Consider the following 17,807-nt stretch of genomic DNA (forward strand, 5'->3'; position numbering starts at 1 on the left):
ACTCTGTATTTGGTTTTCACTGGGTCTTGTGGGTTTGTCTTGGATAGTAATAAAGAAAATATTAGAACCTAAAAATATGAAGAGGTCCATCTGGATATCATTGTTCAAACAATATATTTGAATATTACAAATCTAGGTAACATATATGAACTGCCCAACTTTTTTGAGTGAACCTAGTAGGCCAGGTGAATAAGAGTGAAATTGTGGCATGTGGTTTACTCTAGGGATATTCTACAGAAGTCATTGAAAATATGATGCTTAATGCTATTGTGCTTATCAAGTACTCACAGTAATGTTGAAGCTAAAAAATATGTTTGGATCAAAAAGTAACAAAAAGTAATATTGGAAAATAAACTAATGTCTATAAAAAATAACATTGCATGGTTGTTATTAATTGCTAAATTAATATTGTAGGAACTTTATTAGAATCAATTGCATTTAAAATAATTTGTGAGATTTCTCATTTTGCAAGAATTTCAAAGTACGTACTGACTGCTGAAAAATTATAGCCAATTATCAAGTACATGCATTACTCATATCATTAAGAAATTTAGTAAACAAAATTGCTAAACTCTTTTAAAAATTATTGTAGAAAAATTTCAATATAGAATGTCAAATGCAATTTTATTATGATCATACTAGAGGCTCAGTGCATGAATTTTTGCATGGGTGGGGTCCCTCTGTACGAAGACAAAGATTCATAGGGAGAAAGTTATATGATGAAAACAGAGATTGGAGTCATGCATTTCAAGCCAAGAAATATCAAAGATTGTCAGCAAACCACCAGAACCTTGATTTCACTTCTGCACTACCAAACGGTGAGACAATAAATTTCTGTTGGTTTAAGCAACCTAGTTTATGGTCCTTTGTTATAGCAGCCCTGGGAAACTAATCAACCAGCAATCTAAATATTTACTGCCTTAAAAAAAAATACAGGCCATACTTCAGATGATTTTGAATGGTTTTGGATATCATATTTTGGATTCCAGATTTACTAGAGTGTCAAAATTGCAAAAGACCTTAAAAATTAGTATTCAGGTTCATTTTATAATCAACTTAACTGAATTTAAATGTGGTAAAATGGTGTCTAAAGTACTAAAAGAGGTAATATTGCCTAAGTCAGTGATGGCGAACCTATGACACACGTGTCAGAAGTAACACGCGAACTCATTTTGGGTGACATGCATCGACAGAGACAAAAAATTGCATAATTCAAATATTTGTCTCTTGCAACGGCCAGAGTTGGGCATCATTCAAGTAATATTATTACTCACGTTACTCATGATCAATAATGCAATTCTAAAACTGGCTGTAAACATGTACATTGGTGTTGTGTAGCAAAGATACATAGTGAAAACATCCAAGAAACATTGTTTGAAAATTGACATTAATATAAAAAGGCTAAGATTTGCACTATAAAGAGATTAATCGTTACTCATGACATTTTATTTTTACTTGAGTGACAAAATGCCCAATTCTGGAAACGGCTTCGTTATTGTCAACATGTGACTCGGGTAAGCTTCCTGTGCGTTCGGGTGCATTCGGCAAAAGGACACACTTGATCACCATGTTCCTTAGGAGACAAGACTGGGAGGGTTAGAAGAAAAAGATATACAGTGCGACAGTGCTCGACGAGACATTCTGCGTGTCGGATAATTGATTACAGCACCATATATTTGTTGGTTATACATACTATCTTTGAATTGTTTTGCACCAGGAGTCAGTGCAACAACACTGCAAAAGGTAATAGGTGAGAAACCTATCAACCTTTTATAAAAAACGCGGTGATTTATATTTATTTATTTTTGCAGCCTTGTGATGGAGAATCAAAAAATAAAAAGCAAGAATGAATGATAAAGGAAGTGGAAGTAGCAGTAGCCAACCCTTTCAAGACATATGGACTGAGATGTACGGGATTGTCGACAGAAACAACAGATCATCCTGCATACTGTGCAATGAAACGGTAGTAAGAGAGTCCTCCAGCTGTCCAGTCACTAAGGTGGTTCTCCACCAGGTCTGAGATCTGAGCCCCAGCCAACCCGGTCACAGCAAGAAATGCCAGCAGAAGCCCAGCTTAGGACTCACTGGTCATGTCTGGGTCTACTGTGCATTTGGCTCATGGGCCCACATGTGTGTGGTTGGCTGTGATTTTGTTCTGCAGACAAATTCCATGATTCCTCCTGGAGGCAGCCTGTGTTTGTGCTGTCCGTTTCCAGGAGAGCTCAGCGACAGGCATCAGCCCTGACAGCAGTGCCTCCGCTCCTCACTCCAGGGTCTGTTCAGTGGCCCTGTCTTCTCTACGTGACTCAGAGTTCCCCAGAGTCAGAGCCTGGCACACACAATGGGTGCTCAGGGGTGTCTGTACGGTGAGTGACTGACAGGAGAAGGATGGAGAACTAGAGGAACGCTGTGCAGGCCAAGAGCTCCACATGGCAGCAGCGGGCTGGCCACAGCTGGCCTCTCTCACATCACCAAGAGCCACCCATTCATTCCACAGATGTCTAAGGAGCAATGATTGCCCGTGGCTTCAAAGAGCCTCTGGTCCTGCAGACCACAGCGATGTCAGACAAATACAGAACACAGTGATATTGGGGGGCAGGCTTACTGAAGTGGGGACATTGGGAGCTGGTGGTCATAAGGAAGATCACTGGGGGTGTGGTGAAGTGAAGGGGTGCCATGAGGGCAGGAATGGGACCATGGAGACACGGTGTAGTGAGGGAAGGCACTTGCTGTCTGGGAAGGGTTCTCTGTGGAAGAAACCCGACCCTCAGAAAAACGCCACTTGGTGGCAGCTGCCATGATGTGACAGGGTTAGGTGTGACTGGCCCATGTTTATTTCTCTCCCAGGCTCCAACACCCAAAGAGCCCATGCATACTCCTCCAGTGCTTTTTGGGCTTGAAAATGTCTAACTCCCAGGCCTGGCCTCTTTCCCTCTGCTCACATTCTTAGATTTCATCTTCTCCACCCAGTTGCTGAGCTAATCCCATCTATCCCAGAGGAGACCCACCATTTCCTCCTGGGTGAGACAGAAGATGCAATCTCTCCCTTTGCCCTCTAGGATGGCACTGTCTGTCCTCCAGCTTGTCTCCTTTTAAACCCTAAATTCACCACAGAAGAGTCTTTCCATTTCTCTTCTTTCCAAGAAAAAACACCCATCTGTTACATGGCCCTGGGTCATTCACAGGGTTCCATTAGGATGGCTCAGCCCCACCTTGCTCAGTCCTGACCCTGCTTCCAATGGAGGTTCTTACCTGACCTCCCTCAGAGAAGCCTTGGGGTCTACAGGGACAGCCACATTCTCACCTGCCCACCCCTTAATCCCTGTGGAGCTCATGATCTGCTATGGCACCTGACATAAAACCTCCCCTGATGCATGGACACATTTCATTTGTTTTCTTTGGGGATGACACCAAATGGTGTCAGCTGTGGGTGTTGGCTGCTTAACTGTGGATACATTTGGAGTACTCTGATGCAGCCGAAGACCTCCAGCCACCATGCTCTCAGGTTGCGTTTTTCCTATTTAACATCAGGAACCAATTACACCTTTGCTGGTAGCCGGTCCATCCTTGCTGCTTGACATAGTCGCTGCAGGAAAGAAACATCTGCACAGCATATGTTTCAAGGGACCTGGCATATATGGCATACTGTTCTTAATATGTTTGCTCACCTTCTTGGCGCTGTGTGTTTTAACCAAGGTCACCTCTCAGAGAAAGGTTGTTTCCCCAGGTAGGGATTTTTCCCTGAAGTTAGGGAGGGAATAAAACCCCTTAACTAAATGCCAGGCAGGTAGTTAAACCCTTTAACTACAAATAATCACCCTTAATCTACATAATCTTTACTCCCTGGAATGGAGATAAGAAACGCCCTAACCTTTGGAATAGAAACTGATAGGATTATAATCAACTGGTATAAATACAGATGTAACAAGAAAATAAAACACAAAACTTGGCTGGAGAACTTGGCTAGCGATCCTGGCTAGGCTGCTGATCAACTGAACACTGATTCCTTGTCATTTCTTCTTCGCCGACTCCATCCATACCTTTGGGGACCCCTGGACTGCCAGGGTTGTACTCCAACACACCTTCACTGTCTCACACTGAGGATGACAACTGGGGACCATCAGTCAACCTCAGTGAGTGTCTGTGGAAGGAATCAATGAGACAGGCCTCAACCTAGCCCCTCCCTAACTTTCTCTCAATCCATTAATCTGGAGAGAGGAAATAATCCTAATAAGATTAAGGGGTGGAGTCTGAGGTTTCTGATTGGATGTGAACTTTTGAGAAGGTGTTTAAAAACCTCAGGCACCAGAGGAGAGATTCAGAGTCCTCCAGCTCTGCAGTCAGTGCCCTGCTTCTCCACCAGGTCTGAGATCTGAGCCCCAGCAAACCCAGTCACAGCCGACAATTCAGAAGGATTCCTTTCTGAGCACCCTGAAGATGGACATCCAGACCCCACCCACACTCCTGGAGCTGGCAGGAGAGAGCCTGCTGAGGGACCAGGCCTCAGCCATCGCAGCTCTGGAATACCTGCCAGCTGAGCTCTTCCCGCCGCTGTTCATTCAGGCCTACCGCAGGAGAATCTGTGAGCCCTTGAAGGCGATGGTGCAGGCCTGGCCCTTCACTGTCCTCCCTCTAGGGGGCCTGCTGCAGCTGCCTGGGCTCATGGTCTTAAAAGCCCTGTTGGATGGGCTTGACATTCTGCTTGCGCAGGAGGTTAGGCCCAGGAGATGGAAACTGCGGGTGCTGGATTTAAGGAGCACCGGTACCAACTTCTGGAGAATGTGGTGTGGAGACAGCACCTGGAATTGCTCATGGAAAGTACCAGTGGCTGTGCACAGCTCCAGCCCCAACCAGGAGCACCCCTTGGCTCCCTTGGAGGTGTTCCTAGACCTTAACTTCAATGAAAGGGACGACGGGGATGAGTTTCTCAAGTACATCATCCAGTGGGCCCAGCAGAGGGAAGGGTTGCTACACCTGTGCTGCAAGGTGCTGAGGATTTCTGAGGTGCCCTCCCAGAGGGTCAGCGAGGTCCTGGATAGGGTGCAGCTGGACTGCATCCAGGCGGTGGAAGTGAACTGCACCTGGGACCTGCCCACCCTGGGGACGTTTGCTCTTTACCTGGGTCAGATGAGTAACCTGCAGAGTTTGCTCTTTACCTGGGTCAGATGAGTAACCTGCAGAGACTCTCTCTCTCCCACATTCACGTGTTGGCAGAGGAGGAACAGGAGTGGGAAGGGGAAGAGGATTGGGAGAGGAAACAGCAGGAGGAGCAGCGATCCTTTTCCCAATTCTTCTCTCAGATGCTCAGGCTGCGGCACCTCCGGGACCTCAACATGGATTGTCCCTCCTTCCTCCAAGGCCGTCTGGACCAGATGCTCAGGTGCCTGCAAACCCCCTTGGACAATCTCTCCATAACACATTGCCAGATGCTGACACATTCAGACCTGACACACCTGTTTCAGTGCCCGAACCTCAGGCAGCTGAAGTTCCTGCATCTGTTTCGCCTCAGCCTCGAGGATTTTAGTCTTGAGCCCCTCGGAGCTCTGCTGGAGGCAGTGGCACCCACCCTCCAGGTCCTGGGCCTAGATAACTGTGGGATGGGAGACTCCCAAGTCGAGGCCATCCTGCCTGTCCTGAGCCGCTGTCAGCAGCTCAGGGTCTTCACCATCTCTATGAACAACTTTTCTGTGGCCACCGTGGAGAAGCTGCTTCGCCACACAGCCGATCTGTGCAATTTATACCTCGAGCTGTACCCCGTCCCTCGTGAGTGTTACAGGATCCAGGGGATCGTCAATGAGGAGAGACTTGCCCAGATCCGGGCTGAGCTCAAGGCGATACTGAGGGAGTTAGGACAGCCCAGGACCATCTATCTTTGCGACAAGTGCTGTCACACAATAGGCAACAGTAACATTTATGACGTGGCATTTTCATGACCTGTAGCCATGCTGTGCCCCTGTAATGACCCTGCTCAGTGGGATCACTCAGCAAAAGCTTTGTTCTGGGGCCTTGGAAGCTGTAATATAGAAGAGGGTGCATTATGCAGGGGTAACCCATGTTCCAGACTAATGCTCCTGTGAACGGGGAAAGGAAGGGACCAAGCCCAGGTCCACGATTACAGGGGCAAATGTTGGGGAGTTCATGGGACCTCAGGGGGCAAGTGTCCTAGAATCAGAAATAATAATCTGTTTTGCTTGGGGGGTGGGGGTTGCGCTGCAGCTGCATGTGTGGGAGTTAATGCTGAGGTGTATGGTTGTAAAGGAATGATCAGAGATAAAGACAATTTCAAAGGCCAAAAAAATAGAACGGTAGTAAGCAGAACGTGTTATGTAAAGAGACAATTTGAAACTAATCATTGTCAGCTCTTGAAAAAAAGTATTGATGAAAGGAAGGAATACATTTCTAGGCAGCTACACCTCTATAAAAGTCAATCAAATTCCATCATTAAATTTGTAAGATGCTCTACAAATTAACATGAGCAAGTTACTGTATTGCTCACCACGTAGCTCAGAATGGAAAAGCCCTCAGACACGGAGAATTTCTTAAGGAAACATTTCTAAGATGTGCACCAGCTCTATTTCATGATATGAAAAATAAAGATGATATTATAAAAAGATTTCTGAGTTACCACTCAGTAGAAATACTATCAAAGACAGAATAATAGATCTTAACAAAAACCTACAACACCAATTAAAAAAAGACTTAAATAGTTGTAAATATTTTTTGATTTCTCTTGATGAAACTACTGAAGTCACATCAAATGCTCGGTTGGCCATTATTGCTAGATATTCTGATGGTCTCACAATGAGAGAAGAGTTGATAAAGTTAGAATCAGTGCCAATAAGTACACCAGGAAATGAAATATGTAAGGTTGTTATAAAAACAATCAGTGACCTAAACATTGATATCTCCAAAATTGTGTCAGTCAGAACAGATGGGGCACCAAATATGGCGGAAAAAATGTGGGATTCCTGAAATTGTTTGTGGAAGCTATTAGACATCCACTTGTACCTTTTCATTGCATTATCCATCAGGAGGTGTTGTGTGCCAAATCGGGATTCTCAGAATTGAATGATTTAATGTCAGGTGTAACAAAAATTGTGAATTTTATAGCTTCTCGACCCCTTCACAAGCGAGAATTTACTGCACTTTTACAGGAAGTTGATTCAACCTACAGTGGACTACTGATGTTCAATAATGTGAGATGGCTGAGTCGAGGTAAAGTACTTGAGCGATTTGTAGAGTGCTTTGAAAAAATTACGGTATTTATTGAGAATAAGGATCTGGCAAACTTTCCTCAGATCAATGATCTTAAGTCAGTCAGCAATTTGATGTTTTTTACAGATCTCTCTGTTCATATGAATGAACTGAACTTAAAATTACAAGGTTTTGGCAAAAGTATTGACGTTATGTTTGGATACATCAAATCTTTTGAAAGTAAACTTAAAATTTTCAAATGAGATATTATAACTAAAACTTATAAGTATTTTCCTCAGATAGAAAAGTATTTTGAGAAGGCCACTAAAACGAGTGTAATGGAGTCCATACTTATGTACCAGAATATAGTAAACTCATTATTTGAACAGTTCAGCAAAAGATTTGACCAATTTAGAAGCCCAGAACAGACTATTAAAATAATTAAGTATCCGGATGTAGTTGTTTACAGTATTTTGGATATAAAGGATTTCCAATGGATGCAAATTGACGATTTAGAGATGCAACTTGCAGATTTTCAAGGTAGCATTTGGACTCATGAGTTTGTCGACTTTAGGTTGAAACTTGAAAATCTGGAACAAAATCGTTTGAATAATGAAGAGTGCAACTACAAACAAGAAATTTTGAGTGCTTGGAACAGAGTACTTGACACTTTTAGCAACATAAAAATCTAGCGATGGCCTTGCTAACAGTTTTTTCATCAACATATTTTTATTAGACTTTGTTCTCAGCATTAAATAATATTGAAATGAACAAAAGAAACCAGCTAACAGATGAAGTTAGTGGCGCTTGCTTGGCCTTGAAGTGCACCAAGTATGAACCTGCAATCAAAGAATTAGCACCTGCAATCGAAGAAACTTCAGCACCAAAAAAGTCACTAATTTCTAGTTTTCGTACCATTTGATTATCATTTTTTTATTATTATTTTTCCTAAATGTACATTGTTTTTCTTGGTTTTTTTTCATTCTATACATATTTTTGGTTGGTTTTTCTTTGTTAAATGGCATTTAAATATATAAAATAAATATCAAAATTATAAATCTTTTTTTTACTATGGTTGCAAATATCAAAAAAAAAATCATGAATATTTTTATATGTGACACAGCACCAGAGTTAAGTTAGGGTTTTTCAAAATTTTGACACGCCGAGCTCAAAAGGTTCACCATCACTGGCCTAAGTGGTCATAAAGTACAAATAATTTTATTCTCAGAATGATTCCATTTTCCTATGGTTATGCAAGCATGCATTTAGGACCGTTGAGAAGTCAGGATAGTGACTTTGATACCTAGGGCAAATGGAAATGAATGTCTCTTTCCCACTCCTCATAACAACATCCCAGGAATGTAACTTGCACTGGACAAAATATCGTTGCCCAATGGCATACTTTGTTTTTAAGTAGAGGGTTCTTAACAAACAGCAAGAAGCCTACCACCAACTAAAGCACCTACAGCCAGGCACTCAATTCTAAGGAGCATCTTGCCTTCCCTTCTTTCAGCCATGTTCTTATTTTAGAATTTACTCCATTTTCCTCCCAGTTTTCAATCACTATATGAACAAAGATGTGTGAGAATAGACTATATGTCAGCCCCTTGCTATTCAGTGGTGAACAAGACAAATGAATAAAGTCCTGCTCTTAGGTGACTTAGTACATGTGACTTTAGATGTTGTCACCAAAGCCCTTATGTGGTGCCCTGGATGGGAAAACTGAACTCAAGTTTCCCTAATCATGTACTTGATATCTCTTCAGGATTCAGTGTATTCTCAGCTCTGGGTTTTCCACACGCCTATCTTCATTTGACAGTCCTTCCTGATCAATCGCCAGTCTCTGAGACCTATGGTCTCCCCATCTGATGCATATCTATCTAAGCAGGGCTCCTTCATATATCCTTAGAAAGGAAAGAGAGAGTACTGCAGAGTTGGCTTGATGGCTTACCCAAGAAGCAAGGTTGACATAAGTTCAACCATTAAAGTCACTGATATGTCACAGGGGCTGAATAAATATTTATTTTGTTCTGGAGTGAACAATAGTTTATTGCTTAATATTTTTACTTTTATCCCAGAATGTTAATTAAATTAAAATTTCAGCTTATATTTATTGATGTTTCATTATAATATTTTCATCATGCTGGATTTGAACAATGCACTAAGCATTGGATATAGTTCTACTCAACTCATTCAACTGAATTACTGCCTTTAAAATACATTTATGTAATAAAAACATATTGTGGTAATTTTACCAACAGTATTACTTTGAGTCAAACTACAAAGAGTAAGCCATTCACTGACACATAAAAAAATACAGATTAATTCTCTCTTTATTAGAGGGCAGATAATGCAAGGAATTCTCAGATGATGTTCTTTTTTCATTGTAAACTTCCAGGGATTTGGCATATTTCCTAACTCTTCTAGCCCCTCTATTTATTATTGTTTATCCCAACAGTTTTGTTCCTTGCTCACATTTTCTCTTAGCTCCATTTTGCAACCACTGCAGATAGACAAGTTTTTCTGTCAGTACTGGTGATCAGCTTTCCTGCCACTAAAGACCAAGAACTTATTTCAAATAATGTTCTTTTGCCATTAACCCTAATTTTTGTATAACTGCACTTAGAAATTAAAAGTATTTGTGTGTTATATAAAATATATGTGTATGTATATTTGTATTATCCTATATAATAAAGCAGTAATATGTAAATTGACCATCATGCCCTCACACAAGATGGCCACCACGATGTAGTCACAAGGTGGCTGCCCCCATGTCATCACAAGATGGCCGCCATAAGATGACTGGCAGGGGAGGGCAGTTATGGGCAATCAGGTCAGCAGGGGAGGGCAGTTGGGGGTGACCAGGCCAGCAGGAGAGGGAAGGCAGTTGAGGGGGCAGACCAGGTCATCAGGGGAGGGCAGTTAGGGGTGACCGTGCTGGCATGGGAGGGCAGTTGTGGGCAACTGGGCTGGCATGGGAGCAGTTAGGCATCGATCAGGCTGGCAGGGGAGTGGTTAGGGGGTAGTCAGGCTTGCAGGCAGAAGTGGTTAGGGGCAATTAGTCAGGCAGGCGAGCGGTTGGGAGCCATCAGTCCCGGATTGTGAGAGAGATGTCCAACTGCCACTTTAGGCCCAATCCCTGGCAGTCAGACATCCCCCAAAGGGTCCCAGATTAGAGAGGGTGCAGGCTACGCTGAGGGACAACCCCCTCTAGTGCACAAATTTCGTGTACCGGGCCTCTAGTTTTTATATATACATACATATATAATAGTTTACCACCATTATTAGCCACTGTGGCTTATAACATTCTACCATAGAAAAGGACCACTCCAACCATGAATCTCACTTCCAACCCTCAATGCATACAACTTTATTTTGTGCCACCCTCTATGTTTTCTAATATTAAATTTATACAATTTAATACCATGTTTATGTTACTTACCTCTTCTCAAAATAGAGTCTGTTTTCTTTATGCCTAGATCCAAGTATGGGTGATCAATTGCTGGAAACCAAGTGAAATTCGAAATTGTTTTTTTCATGTTGATATTGATAATGCATATTCTATAAGCCAATTACATTAGAATTTGTTTTCCCTTATTTTTAATGTACTCTCCATATTCCAAAGTTAATTTAAATTATTTTATTTATTTTTCTTAAAAATTTTTAAAAAATGTAGAGAGAGAAGAAGGGAAAGGGAGAGAGAAAGAGACATGAATGAGAAGAAACATTGATTGGCTGCCTCCTGCACACACACCCCATCTCTACTGGGGTACTGGGGATCAAGCCTGAAACCCAGGCTTGTGCCCTGACCATGAATTGAACTGGCAACCTCCTGGTGCATGGAATGATGCTCAACTGAGCCACACCAGCCAGGCTAAATTATTTTTAGAATATAATTATTTTCCAGTCTTCTTTGGAATCCTAAACTTTATAGATGCTATTATTTTTCTGAAAGAGTTTAATCTGTGTTCCAAAGAACTGAGTTAAAGCAGGTCAAATATAACACAATCTATTGCATGGATTATAAGCATGATTTTACATATGCTGAGATATTCACTTCTTTATTTCACGTATTAATAATATACCAAACAAAACTCACAGTAAAATGAAAGCAAACCACTTCAAAATAAGCTTCTGTATTTCCCATAGAGACCAATTAGGTTTATAATGCTAAGACATTTCTCAAACTTATTTGGAAACATTGAAAGATGAGTTATCAGAGAAAATTACAATTCATTCCCCCTGGATTTAATTATAGGATGTAATTCAAAATATAAGGCAATGTGTGTGGGAAACAATCAAATCTCTTTGGGAATTGATTACAAGATAGCCACACAACATTACCCAGTTCCATATTTCACTTGAACACCTTTCATTAATTTAGGAAGAAAGTATACTGTGTCTTCAAAAAGTAGAATTTAAACGCTACCTCACTGACCATCATCACACTCAATAGTTTTATATGACAGAACCACACTTGAAAAAAAAAGAGTTACAATAAAACCACAAGCCAATGGTTTATTTTTGTAGTCAATTGCACGTGTCTAAATCAACCACTGACTCTTTTATTTTTGATCTGCTTTTATTCTTTTTGTCACTCATTTCTAAATGGTTGTATTTTTAATTCAATTATTCCTAAATGTTAATACCAGTCCTGAAAATATTTAAAAACCAGGTTGGATTGCTCTCTAAAAACTTAAAGCTTGTTGGTGAAGAACAGTAGGTCTATTTTCAAAACCCTTAGAATCCTATAGCTATTCTTCTTATCTTCACATTAAATTAAGATTTCTTGAAATAGCACATTGTTGAACAACCATACTCAGATATGCTTTTTTATCTACCAAATTTACAATAGCCAAGAAGAACAAATGCATAAACATAATAAATTGTAAAAAAAAATTTTTGTGCATCAGATCGCAACACTTTATTTTGTAATATCTTTTTCTTTCTAACTGTTAACAGACAATTTGTCGTAAATTGAAAAGACAATCATTCATTCTCATTGAAGGTTGCATACAAATAAATTAGGTTGGATTAGACTCTAGACTCCAGTGTCTGTAGATACAGATTCAGGTTAGAACCATATTTATTTCATCTTATGTTTGTTTTACGTGCCCCACCATGAGACCCATGCTTTCTGAGACATGTTCCTCTCACGATAGGCCATCTAATCATAAGATCCAAGGCAAATCTTTGTTTGTGGTAACATCATTACCTTCCATTAGCCCAAGTAAGTAATATGGCCAAGCCCAACATTAATGCAGGGAGTAATTATGTTTTACTCTTATAAGAGGGACAAAATGTTGAAGTTTTACAAAATATAATCCAAATGATCACGTGCATACTTTTATTTTTCATTCTCCAACTTTACCTTTATATTTACATTTGAATTGTTGTTATACTCTAGGACTTTTATTCTATTAGTGTTATTATTCAATCAAAGTAATTTTTATGGTACAATCTTTTTTCAATAAACTACCTATTTTATTATTATAACCAATGAAGCAGCTATTCAATGTTATTAATCTAAAATAAGCACACTTTGCCCTAACTGATTGGGCTCAGTGGATAGAGTGTCAGCCTGCGGACTGAAGGGTCCCAGATTTCATTCTGGTCAAGGGCATGTACCTTGGTTGCGGGTACATCCCCAGTAGGGGGTGTGCAGGAGGCAGCTAATTGATGTTTCTCTCTCGATGTTTCTGACTCTCTATCCCTCTCCCTTCCTCTCTGTAAAAAATCAATTTTTTATTCAAAAAAACTAAAATAAAATAAGCACACTTTAATAAATTTCTTTTTAAAATTACTAGACTACATGCTCTCAATCATGAATGAATCTGTTTCTTTCATTTCAAAAATCACTTTTATGTAAAACAATTTGCAGTTTTATGAAAATATGCTTTGAACCATGACAGCTTTGAAGATTTGTGCTTGTGCTCACCAATAATTATTTTAAAACTCTCTTACTCTAAATTAATCTTGGAGTATGATTTTGAGAATTTTTGCTCTTTATATTTTTCTATTTTTCTGTATATCTATTTTTTAAAGAGCAATAGATGGATATGATTTCTAAGGACCCAGTCTGATGATATAGTTCATATCTATAAAAGAACAATTACATAATTTTATTTTTATCTATTTTTAACATCAACTGATATGCACAAATTTAAATAAAGAGGGCCTTGGATAAATCCTGTTAAAATTTTCTACCACAGATGGAACTCCCTACCAAGCAAAACAAAATGTACAGTTCCTTATTGGGTAATTATAATTATAACTAAAGGCCCGATGCACAAAAATTTGTGCACTCGGGGAGTGGGGGGGGGGGTCTCTCAGCCCGGCCTGTGCCCTCTCGCAGTCTGGGACCCCTCGGGGGATAACCACCTGCTGGCTTAGGCCTGCTCCCTGGGGGATTGGGCCTAAGCTGGCAGTCAGACATCCCTCTGGCAGCCCGGGAGCCTTCCGGGGATGTCTACTTGCCAGCGGGGAGCAGGCCTAAGCTGCAGTCAGACATCCTTAGCGCTGCTGAGGAGGCGGGAGAGACTCCCACCACCACCAGTGTACTGGCAACCGTCAGCTTGGCTTGTGGCTGAGCAGAGCTCCCCCTGTGGGAGTGCACTGACCACCAGGGGGTAGCTCCTGGATTGAGTGTCTGCCCCCTGGTGGTCAGTGTGTGTCGTAGTAACCAGTCATTCCCAGTTGTTCTGCTGTTAGGGTTAATTTGCATATTACCCTTTTATTACATAGGACAGAGGCCTGGTGCATGGGTGGGGGCTGGCTGGTTTGCCCTGAAGGGTTTCCTGGATCAGGGTGGGGGTCTCCGCTGGGGTGCCTGGCCAGCCTGGGTGAGGGGCTGATGGCTCTTTTCAGGCTGGCCACAACCCCTTCAGGGTTGGGGTCCCCCCTGGCGTGCCTGGCCAGCCTGGGTGAGGGGCTGATGGCTGTTTGCAGGCTGTCCACAGCCCCTTCAGGGTGGGGGGTCCTGCTAGGTTGCCTGGCCAGTCTGGGTGAGGGGCTGATGGCTGTTTGCAGGCTGGCCAAGCCCCTAGGGCAGCTGTGGGCAAACTATGGGCCGCGGGCTGGATCCGGCCCCTTTGAAATGAATAAAACTAAAAAAAAAAAAAAAGATCGTACCCTTTTATGTAATGATGTTTACTTTGAATTTATAATAGTTCACACAAACACTCCATCCATGCTTTTGTTCCGGCCCTCCGGTCCAGTTTAAGAACCCATTGTGGCCCTCGAGTCAAAAAGTTTGCCCACCCCTGCCCTAGGGGGACCCTCACCCCTTAAGTGTGTGGCCAGCCTGGGTGAGTGGTTGACGGCTGTTTGCAGGCTGGCCACGCCCTCCAGCGGGGACTCTCATCCCATAGGGTGTGGCCATCCTGGGTGAGGGGCTGATGGCTGTTTGCAGGCTGGACAGGGCCCCCAGCCACCCAAGCTCCCAGTGGAGGCTGGATGGAAACAGGTATCTGGGATTTATTTATCTTCTATAATTGAAACTTTGTTGCCTTGATCAGAGGCCACAGCCTGCCAGGGCACACGGGAAGTCTGGCTTCCTCCATCGCTGGGGCAACCAAGCCTTCTGCTTGCTCCAGCTCTGTGTCTGCTGACCGCCATCTTGGTTGGGTTAATTTGCATATAGTTGCTTTGATTGGCTGGTGGGCGTGGCTTTGGCATAGTGGAAGTGCAGTCAATTTACATGTTTTTCTTTTATTAGATTATACTTTAAAAATATATTTTAGAGAGGAAATTTCCATGTGGCCTTTTGTTCCTGGAAAATTTGATTTCTAATCAGTTCCTTTTATTAAGATTGTCCATTCATTGTTTTTTATTTGAGACATTAAAGGTTTTTGTTGTTGTTGTTCTTTCTGACTTTTGATACTGGTACAATATTGTGAATGAATCTTATCCAAGACATGGAATAGCACATGAAAAACTGGTGAAATTATGTTATGAAGAATGTATTTTGGAGGTCTTAAATAGAATTATATTTTCAAAGCTTTTGCCTCTAATTAGAAAAAGGTCTAAAAACATTGTTTCTTTGTTGTGTGATGCTAACTCTTAATTGATTAAGTAGCTTACATATATCTGTATAAAAAGGAAAATATAAAGGTCATTGGTAATATTATTTCAGCCACATTTTTTAGGATAGAGTAAGAAGCAAATATTTCAGGATTCTAGTGACTTAGTTATTTCCTATTAGAGCAGGTATTTTCAAACATTTTGGGGGATTTGGCTCTTTAGTCTTGGGGTATTCACACCTCTTACCACCTGGTTCTAATATATTATTGTAGGGTCCTAGAATGAGTCCACAAAGAATGAAAAAGATTATTTTTGCTTCTGGTATGTAGGATGTAGCCATATAGAAAGGTATATCGTCTTAATTTGGGTGAAGATGATGATCTTGATGATTATTGGAAATAGAATGATATTATGTCCCAATGCAAAATAGATTTGGTGATAGAATATGGGAATCATGGAAAATATGGTATTTCCTAAGTCCATTTAACTCAGTGGATGCTAAATGAGACAAAAGCAGAGGAGTCACTCACTTGCTGATATTAACACATGTTATTTCTTTTCCTGGAATTTCTAATTCATGTAAATCTGGGCACTCCTACTGAGCTTTCACAATTCTGCTTAGAAATCTTTCCTTTTGTGATGCTTCCCTAATGATTACAGCTTCCTAAGAGAATTAGTTTAATTTTTGAGTCATTTCTGGAACACCTACATACTTTTACTGCTGCAAAGATCACAAATTACATTGTTTTTATTTATGCATAAGTTCAGCTGAGGTGGCAGTACCTTAATTCTCTTTTTCCCCAGCCCAATACTAAGATTGGCAAATGCTAGTTAATATATACTCATGGAAAGGAAATGATGTGATCCAAGAAATGGGAAGCTTGAAAATGTTTTTTGTCAATTTTGGGTTTACTAGTTTTTACAGATTTTTTTTCTACCTTAAATATGAATTAGAAAATATTCTAGTGAAAAAGGTAGGGAGAAATGCCATTGTACAGAAAAACGAATTTTAAAAATTGGATGGAGATATCTCAGCTGTCTATAAAAAGGATACAGGAATTTTTTGTGGATCATCAGAATTTTTATTCTCAAGAGCCTAAGAAATGGAGATATGGGACAGTTTATTGTAGATGAACTGCACAGAAAGCAGATTTAAGTCAAGAATTACCCTTTGAGTAGCATATAAGTGAGAAAACTGAGGGTGAACAAATAGATGGAGGAGGATGTGTCCAAGAGGAAAATATTAGAAACTATGAAGAGTTAACTGGAAATTGGAATGCAGAGGTCCAGCAATGAAGCATAAAATAGTATATATCAGCACCATTCTATAAAGGATGCTTTTGAAACACATGATTTTTGGAGGGTGAGAGAGAATGGAAATTTTCCTTAAGAACAATAAACTTTCATTTCATGATTTCTGTTTTTGCCTCATAAATTAAGCATTTCAGCATAAAATATTTTAACTTAAGTATACATTTCATTCTTTGTTATGCAAGAAACACCCAGGCTATTTTGTCATATTTCCTCAAATCATAGTATTGGTTAAATCCTAATCTGTCCTTCCTATAACAGCGGTGACTTGAAGGAAAAAGAAAGTATGGTACTGTTAATTATTGCAAGTTAGTATAAATATAGAGTGTTCAGATGCTAGGCTTATTTTGCTTTTTAATTTCTATTTAAACTTAAGCTAGTTTAAAAATTTGCCTTTACATTAAAGTGTATGAAGAAATAAAAATGTTAATGAAAAATCTCAATTTGTTCTTGGGTTCTGATTAACGATGTTAGAAGATACTTGGCCAGAACTCGGGATTCCTGACTGGTTAATAAGGCAGAAGTACAGAGCAGATTCTCCATGTCAAATGACTTTCTTTACAACAACAAGACTCCTGTCTCATATCACAACATAGTCTTCTGAAGTGGTAGACTAGCACACTTGAGCCCACAATTGCCTCTCTTTCTTTCTATTTTTTTTCTTCAAAATTCACCAGAAGCCTTAAGTACTACACTAACTGTAAATGAATGGATTCCTTTGGGAGTACTAGGTATGTCCTGAATATTTTACCACACAATTGGCATGGAAAAAGTGAACCGATGTGGGAGGCAGGTATCTCTATAATACATGATTTAAACTGTTCACTACATACCTTTTTCTAAGCCCCCCCCCCCCCGTCCCACTGTATTCTGCTTGATTTTTTTTTATGGCCATGGGAGAGGGGAGGAGGGGCAACATTGAAGAATAGTTTTCCTGTTCCTTTTCAAGCTGTGACTAAACCTATATTCTAAGAAAGTCCATCACTAGAAACTAATTCCAGAGAAAAAGAGATAAAATAAACACAAAGCAAAGTAATCAATCCTACAGCATTAGGTACATTGAAATTAATCATACATATTTAAATAGAAAGCTTTACCTGAAGCAACATGGTTGTAGAATGAATATACCTGAATTTAACTTAGTTACTTCATTCTTACACAGGAAATAAAGAAAACAAAACAGATATATTAAACTCTCCAAAAGCCAATAGTTTCAACAGCATATTTTGTATAAATTAATAACTGCTCTAGATGCAACTTTATTGTTCTACAGTCATTGA

At 40.4% G+C, this 17,807-nt stretch overlaps 1 protein-coding gene across 1 annotated transcript; it reads left to right on the plus strand.

Annotated features, from left to right (window-relative positions):
- The first annotated feature begins 4,437 nt into the window (after nt 1-4,437).
- LOC102420774 (PRAME family member 9/15-like) lies at nt 4,438-5,933 on the plus strand. Its single transcript, XM_023756133.1, is given in 2 exon segments — nt 4,438-5,169; nt 5,253-5,933. Coding segments are annotated over 2 exon segments (1,413 nt in total).
- Nucleotides 5,934-17,807: the final 11,874 nt, after the last annotated feature.

The sequence above is a fragment of the Myotis lucifugus genome, unplaced genomic scaffold (assembly GCF_000147115.1).
Source record: "Myotis lucifugus unplaced genomic scaffold, Myoluc2.0 scaffold_89, whole genome shotgun sequence".
NCBI lineage: Eukaryota > Metazoa > Chordata > Mammalia > Chiroptera > Vespertilionidae > Myotis > Myotis lucifugus.